The 7,839-nt window shown below is 34.3% G+C and overlaps 2 protein-coding genes across 2 annotated transcripts; both read right to left on the reverse strand.

Moving 5' to 3' along the window:
• Nucleotides 1–348: 348 nt before the first annotated feature.
• On the reverse strand, nucleotides 349–5,767 carry LOC111899426 (disease resistance protein RUN1). Its single transcript, XM_023895281.3, has 7 exons — nucleotides 5,100–5,767; nucleotides 3,856–4,986; nucleotides 3,429–3,752; nucleotides 2,412–3,332; nucleotides 1,721–2,315; nucleotides 1,035–1,105; nucleotides 349–521 (listed from the first exon to the last, which is right to left on the reverse strand). The coding sequence occupies exons 2-6, from the start codon at nucleotides 4,351–4,353 to the stop codon at nucleotides 1,044–1,046; spliced, it is 2,400 nt and encodes a 799-aa protein (XP_023751049.1). The 5' UTR covers nucleotides 4,354–4,986; nucleotides 5,100–5,767; the 3' UTR covers nucleotides 349–521; nucleotides 1,035–1,043.
• On the reverse strand, nucleotides 4,417–5,695 carry LOC111899459 (disease resistance protein RUN1). Its single transcript, XM_023895311.1, has 3 exons — nucleotides 5,100–5,695; nucleotides 4,586–4,986; nucleotides 4,417–4,538 (listed from the first exon to the last, which is right to left on the reverse strand). The coding sequence occupies exons 1-3, from the start codon at nucleotides 5,693–5,695 to the stop codon at nucleotides 4,417–4,419; spliced, it is 1,119 nt and encodes a 372-aa protein (XP_023751079.1).
• Nucleotides 5,768–7,839: the final 2,072 nt, after the last annotated feature.

Consider the following 7,839-nt stretch of genomic DNA (forward strand, 5'->3'; position numbering starts at 1 on the left):
AAAATGACACTCGGTTTCTATAATTACTTCTTATGTATTTTAATAAATATGTCATCTCTCTTAAATTACACAAGTAATCGTTTTATTCAATAAAAAAATATATGATTAATAAACTCGCTACAACAAGCGTTGGCCATCACAAGTGGTTATATTTAAATGCAGTTTCTTGTAACTATAAGAAAAGTATTTGTTATTCTAGTTTTGTGTCTGATATTTTTGATTTCTCGGTTAATGACCAGGATTTAGCTTAACAATTTTGAATGGTTATATTACCAACCATTTGACATTAGTCCATCTTGTAGTTATCACTTATCAAGAAACATAAATCATGATTTTGATCAAAACAAACATATGAAGTGATGAGAATGCTTGAGCATTTAGTAGCATCAGATACCACACATTTCGTGAACAAAAAGTAAATCAGAAAATAGATTGTGGTTCCTAAAGCATGAACACATCGAACCTAATGTCTTTCATCAAATGAAGTCCACAAATCACTTTGATCAATCAACCTCTTGAATCTACACGCACAAATATCATATCAAAACCCATAACAAGATATGATAGAGGTAGGTAAAGTCAAAAACTACAATGAAAGATGACAATGAAGATGTTTGACAACTTATAGTACACATTTACACAACCTTCTTGTTGATGAGATTGAATGTAGTACACAGTAATTTAAAGAAATCCGCAAATAATTGAGAGAAGTTAGGTAGCTTGACCAAAGAAAGAATATTGTTGATTGTGTTGCTCATATTTAGATTTGTCAACTAGTACATTTGTTCTTTGAGTACAATAACTAAAAGAAAAAAAAATGTTACCTAAATGAAGAATAAAAAATTAAAAAGAAATCCTATGCCTTAATAATTTATTCCATTCTATGAAATTTCCATAAAAAAGGTAGTTTTCTTTTTAATAAAGAAGCATAAGTGATGGCAAGACTTGATAACCAAGGAATTTCCCTTTTTATTTTTTAATATGATAACATATTTGGTTGTGTCATGTATGTGCATTTTATTGATACTACATACCTCCCGACTTTAATCAAGTATGTGAGAGTGAGACTTCCTTTGGGATAAAGCTCTAAACCACACGTTTCGTTCTGATGAAAACAGATAAAAAGGAATACATTAATTATCATTCACATACATCCATTTGGACAAAATAGTTTTAGTTAGGTCCCTCAATGAGTTAGGTTTTATCTAGATCCATTCTGATATATTTTTGTGACTCACAATATCGTTTAACAAAAACAATACTTGGGTCTTGGGTTGATCCATGTTTCATGTGGGATCGATCCATTTAGAAATTTAAAATATAACTTTTAACTTTTATAGCCTAAAAAAACTCTTAACTCAGAGGCAAATAAGATCAATTTGTGCTATAGTCCATTTATTACAAATAACTTGTTAATTATGATCCATCGATTGAAAATGAATGGCTCATGATCCACTTATATAAAACAAATGACCCAGTATCCATCTACTTAAAGAAGTTTACCTAACTATGTAAGACAAGAATATCCCCATCTAAGGCTATTATTACACAACACTAAAGAGGTCAACTAGCAAGTCAAACATATAGTCAACCCATTTCTTCTTACTAGGAACTGGAACAAGGTTAGATTACAATTCATTAGTTAATGGGTCGGATCATTATGCATATAGTTGGATTATACTTCATGACAATAAAAATACTTGATAAAAATGAAATCTACCTTTAAAGCTGGAGTCTTCTCCAACAAATTGATGATCATAATTCACTTCATCTGCATGCATCATAAATCGCCTGGTGTTTAAGATGTATTCTCCCTTTGTTGTTTCAAAAGGAGAAAGATCTCCACCAATGATATGATTCCATGACTTGTAATAACCCAACACATTTTCTTCTTCTTCATCAGTCTTTCCATTATCATACACAAAACTCACCCCACACTCCACCCTAGTTTGTCCAGGTTCCTCTGTTACAGTAACAGTAACCTCATCACCATCTTCCATCTCATTCTTTCCAAACATCCAATGGCTTAATAGTACTAAAAACTCCCCACCTACACTCACTTTGTCAATGTAATGTTGATACATCCAGGTGTAGGACTTTGTTTTATTAGTAATTATCATCATTGGCAAATAGAAGAAATCGTCTTCTTGAAATAGAAACATGTGTTGTACACAGCAGAAATTTAATCCCGTGAGGTTTTTAGAAGATGATGGGATTGTAAATGATATTGATTGCCCTTGGCTTATATCCGTAATCCAACTCGGCATATCTTCAGCTCCATAAATTGTGCTGAATATTCCAAATTGATGATACATCTAGCATATACAAATACAAATTACAACCACCTTAATTAATTAATTACCATAAATCAAATATACATACATATAATTAACTAGATTTCTAGATCAAACCTGGATTTCAGATTTCCCTGATTCTCTATTCAAGTTAGGAGTTTCAATGCACTGTTTGTTAAGGAAGTCTAGCTTAGTCCAGCCCAAACTACTTAACAACTTTTCCTCAACAGCTACAATCGGTTGGACTTTGATCATGCCTTCAAATTCAAAAGATGAAGGTGCAAATGATTTCCACTCTATTAGTAACCGGAGTGGGGACATTTCTGGAAGAAATACAACTTTTCTTAGAGAAGGTTTATAAATCGAATACAGTGTCAACTCTCTTAGTGTGTGTGGAAGATGCTCAATTGACATCAGCCTTTTACAGTTACTTATACCAAGTTTCTTAAGCACAGGAAGGCTTCTCACACAATTGGGGAGGGAAATGATAGGATTGTCATCTAAATATAGTTCTTCCAACTTAGATAACCAACTGAAGTCTATGGGAAAGGACTCAGTGGACAAATTATTATTTGCAAGTGACAATTTTACTAAAGATTTCGGTATAGAAATCGCTGTAAAATCCAAATTAATTGGTATAGGTGTAGCCTCAGGAATGGTGGAGGAAGAGGTTATTGTGTTTATGTCAGTGTTGTTAGCCTTGAGCATTTCTAGTGAATCCATATTCCCAGTCTCGATTCTTGATCCACTAAGACTACAACCATCAAGCAATAGTGTTTTAACCTTTTTTAACATGTCTATAGCTGTTGGAAGTTTTTCAAGCTTTTCACAATATCTTAAATCAATGAGGACAAGTTCGATACATGTCTTAATTGATTCACAAACTTCCAGCAAACTGGTGCAATTTGTAGCTATTAATCTCTCAAGTGATGGTAGTTCATCAAAGCTGCCCAGACATTGAAGCTCTTTACAGAAATTTAATTTTAAAATCTTTAATGATCTAAGCAACGTTTTGTCTTTTGAGGATGATTCAGTCAACTGGTGAAATGGAGATATGTTAGAAAATAGGAGTGACCAGTGAGTAATGAGTTTTATCAACTTAACATGAATGAAGGGTAAATTTAGATATGTTACCTTTTGTGTACTCTCAAATTGTTGTTGATTACTATTACAAATACCAAATGATTTGATTTTGCTATATGACATGTCGAGAGCAACCAGATTCTCCATGTTTAAGTCTTGAGGTATAGAGTTTGAAGGAAACCCATGCATACACAACCATCTTAATTGTCCTGGAAAGTCCTCATAAGATCCATTGATTTGCACGTAATTGAGTTGTAGTAGCTTCATCTTATGCATCTTACTCAATGCATCTGTTTTTAACACAAATGTCTCACGAAACTTTTGCTGCTCTAGCATTTTCATGTCAAGAGCAAGACCTATAACCTTTTCCTTAGCCTAAGAAGAAAGGAAGTGCCAAAAAAAAATTAATTGTTATACATACATCTACATAGACAATTCAAAATACTCTAAACAAGTATATATGATATCTTATTCTTACCTTTTTTTCTTTCAACACTTCCAGTGACTCCTCATGACACCATAATCGGCTTTGTTTCCATGGCTTCTTAGGTGATTCTTCACGTACTTCGAATCTTCCCATCTTTTGAAGCAACTGATGCATCACCAATTCATTATTCCACCCAATACTAATAAGGCATCTATCGATGAGATCCTTGAATGCAATATCTGTGTTTATACCACATGCATTTACTATTGTTTCAGTAACATATCTATCCATTCCAACAAAAAAACAAGCAATATGCTTAAACAATTCCCTATCATCATCGTATGGCAAAGACTTGAAACTCATTCTCAATACATTATTTAAAGGATAATCCTTTTCTTTCATTAGCCCTTGTATGCGCCCCTTCCAATAAGCTACATTTTGGTCATGTAGAGACTTACCCAAAACTTTAAGAGCCATTGGATTTCCTTGACAATAATTCACAATCGTTTCTGAAACCTTTTCATAACCTTCCTTGGGATTGTAGGACATGAATGCATGATAACACAAAATTGTTGTGATGCAGTCTCATGTAAGCCTTGAAGCAAGAGTGTTTTATGCTTGGAGTTGATATTCATCTTGAATAGTGCACAACTCTTTGTCAGCCATTTGTACTCTGTTGTTACTATAATTTTGCTTCCTAGATGAAAAGCTTTGCTTCCAAGTAATGCATCCAACTGGTCAAGATGATCAATGTTATCAAGAACTAGAAACACCTTTTTACAGGCTACTGCTTTCTCTATCTGTGAGGTATATCTTGAAGCATCATGAACTTGAATTGAATTTGGTTTTGAAATGTCATCACAAAGTTGTTTTTGTAAATTAAGCAACCCATTATATTGGTTATGACATTTGCCACTGATATCTTCAATAAAGCTGCTTGAGTCAAATTCATGAGAATGAAATGCATGGACATATTTGGCCAAAGTCGTCTTCCCAATCCCAGCCATACCTGAAATAGTGAGTATGTCTGCTGTATGTGAAGATGCAGCATCTTTCAACCATGAAGTGACAAATTTCTTGGAATTGTCCCTTCCAATAAGCTGTGGAAGAACACTCCTTGAGGTTATGCGTAATCTACTGGAGATGTCTTTTATAAGTTCTTCAATAAACTCCGTCTCTCCCCTGAAATTTGCTTTTATTAAGAACCACAAAACACAATCTACAAAACTAATATACCAGATTTGGAGATTTAACTTTCAGTTTTTCACATCATATGAGACAGAGAGAGTGGTTACCGGCTGCCGTTTAAATGCTCCCCCTTTAATCCAGCAACTTGTGTAAGCGCTTCCTTCCACAGGTTGATCTTTTGAGCAAATTCACTTCTTTTAGTTGCATCGGTCTCTGCCTCCATCTTCTGTTTATGCTTAGCCATTGCAACTCCGAAGCTTTCTTCTTGCTTCTTGATATATGTGGGCGCGACATGATAAAAGATGGGGAAAACGATATGTCTGGATGTCTTACGTTGCTGAAGAATCAATACCAATTCATTAAGGCACCATGTGGAAGTGGCGTAATTGTTGGACAACACGATAACAGAAGCCCTAGATGCTTTAATCGCCGTCTCCAATTCCGGCTTCAGATCTTCCCCGGTTTCAATTTTTTCATCGTCCAAGAAGGTTTCGATTAAGTTAGCTTTGAGGGACTTATGAAGGTGATCGGTGAAACTATGACGAGTGTCCTCACCTCTAAAACTTAAAAATACGTCATATGTATGACCAGGAGTCGATGAAGTAGATGAAGGTCCTTCTAGAAGTTCCGAGGAAGATGAAGATCCTTCTTCAAATTCAAAAGAAGATGAAGATCTTTGTGCGAATTTAGAGTGAACAATCATTTTGATTTATGAGAAGCTATGCGTGATTTGAGACCAGATTTATGGATGTACCAAGATGGTTTGAGACATGAGACCAATTTCGTTTGGACCGTTGACCCCAATGTTTCGTTATCATCATTTTTATAATTTTATATTTTGGAATAGATTATTTTTCATTAAAATTTAATAGTGATAATACCCGCACTAGAATTACAGTAATTTTTTTGTCGGATCGACTATGTAATAGATAGATTTGATTCACCGCTTGTACGAATTGTGATCCGATTAACAAATATAATATCGTATTTTTGTATCTTACATACTCTGATTAAATATTAATGAAATTTGGTTGTTTACATATCCATTGCTATATTATATTAGTAAAAAAAAGAAAAAAAAAAGTAGGTTGTTATATTCTATGACCTTTACTAAGCAAAAAAATTTAAACAAATATTCAAACTGAATATCCCTAAACACCTCTTATTATAATAAGTTATAAGATACAACATTTCATTTTTATTCCATTTTTTCACCTATACAAATGGTACAAAGTGAATTGGAAAGGGCCTTCAAAAATTATGTAAAATAAAGTGTTATTTTGAGAAAAATCGGAATTTTTAAGTGACCTGCCAAAAAAACAAAGGCATGCATTTTCCAAGGCTTAAAAAACAAGACCTAGTTTCCTTCAGAGAATGATTAGGTTGCCAATCATTTGTCTAACTTGAGTTTGGCTCATCCGTGTGACCTAATTCCAATTGCATTAGTTAGAAATGATTGAAAATTTATGTTAGAAGAGTTTATAATTTTTATGACTGTAACATCTTATTTTGACAACAAAATATTTTCATTTTAATTAAAGTAAAACTTCACAATTATAATTCATGTTAAGAAAATTATTTGTTCCAAATTACATTAGTTGAAAATCAGAGTAATATAATGAACGTGGAATCCTCAATGTTGCTAATGAGTATGTATAATCACGCCTTCACCTTCCACAATTATCGATGGTGCCTGAAAACATAAACAATCAGGTAAACACGAAGTTTAGTGAGTTCCCCCACAATAGAATACACCTTAAAACATATACAAGCATGCATAATGGGCCCACAGTCACCGGACTTGATTGCCCCGAGTATGTTGGCCTGCCGCCTTGAAACATCTTCTTTCCGCCGTTTCGGGTTGTGGGGCAGAAGTCGATTGTGTCAGGTTTTAGGCCCTAAGGAGGCAAAGTTTAGTTCTTGTGGAAGGAGGTAATGATAGCTAAGCGATTTAACCATTGAATTGTGTTTTGAGCCGAAGGGTAAAAAGGGAAAAGTCATAGGGCGGGTTTTTGCATGAAATATGGATTTTTATTCGAGAGGTTTTTTAGTTCAAGTTATTTAGATAGTATTGTGGGGCTCTTCAACAATTTTCCGTGGATATAAAGAACGTCGAAAACAAAGTTGGAACGAAGAAGTTACAACCGTTTGAAGTTAGGGTGATTTTTTGTTAAGTCGCCTACGTTGGACATACGGGGAGTACGCTAGGCATACTAGGCAAGTGTGATCGTGGACTCCAACCTAGTATGTTAGGTGTACGCAATAAAGTGCCAAATCCTATTTTGAGGGTTTTGAGCCCTATTTAAGCTCCTTAACTCCCCCAAACCCTTTCTATTCTCAGCCTCCACCCCTTCAACATCCTTACTTGAAACCCTAACCCTAGTTTGAGCCTTGTGAGCAAAAAGAATGTGTTTTTAAGTGCTTTGGAGTGTTCTTGGTGCATCTTAGAGAAGATGGATCTCAATGGAGAAGTGTTGGTTGCATTGGAAGTTATAGATCCATGTCTTATTCACCTTGATCTTTCTTCTAGAGGTATAAAGCTCGAATCTTGATGATGCATTTGTTAGATCTAGCTAGTTTTGGGTATTATGAGCTTTTGGTCATTTTAGTGCATAAAGTTTAGATGTTGAAATTTTGTGACCTTGTTATGGGTAAAGTTGGAAACTTTATCCATCTAAACATAATTTTGATTCAGATTTGAAGGTTGGAGACTTAGACTTAATGGATTAAGTTGATAAAGATGCACTTTTGGTCACTTTGAGACCTAGTTTCTCGATCTTGGGTGTTTGGACCATTCTAATTGATAAAGTTGGAAAGTTCATCGATTATGGAGTTATTTGGAAGCAT

The sequence above is a fragment of the Lactuca sativa genome, chromosome 1 (assembly GCF_002870075.4).
Source record: "Lactuca sativa cultivar Salinas chromosome 1, Lsat_Salinas_v11, whole genome shotgun sequence".
In the NCBI taxonomy this organism is placed as follows: Eukaryota; Viridiplantae; Streptophyta; class Magnoliopsida; order Asterales; family Asteraceae; genus Lactuca; species Lactuca sativa.

Excerpts from the sequence above, each read along its gene's own strand:
- LOC111899426 (XM_023895281.3), bottom strand. The coding sequence starts at position 4,353 with ATGTCCTACAATCCCAAGGAAGGTTATGAAAAGGTTTCAGAAACGATT. Across the intron at positions 3,753-3,855 it reads AAGTGTTGAAAGAAAAAAAG|GCTAAGGAAAAGGTTATAGG; the intron begins GTAAGAATAAGA and ends CTTTCTTCTTAG. Across the intron at positions 1,106-1,720 it reads AGAAGACTCCAGCTTTAAAG|AACGAAACGTGTGGTTTAGA; the intron begins GTAGATTTCATT and ends TGTTTTCATCAG.
- LOC111899459 (XM_023895311.1), bottom strand. The coding sequence starts at position 5,695 with ATGATTGTTCACTCTAAATTCGCACAAAGATCTTCATCTTCTTTTGAA. Across the intron at positions 4,987-5,099 it reads GAGCATTTAAACGGCAGCCG|GGGAGAGACGGAGTTTATTG; the intron begins GTAACCACTCTC and ends AGCAAATTTCAG. Across the intron at positions 4,539-4,585 it reads GATAGAGAAAGCAGTAGCCT|TTGGATGCATTACTTGGAAG; the intron begins GTAAAAAGGTGT and ends CATCTTGACCAG.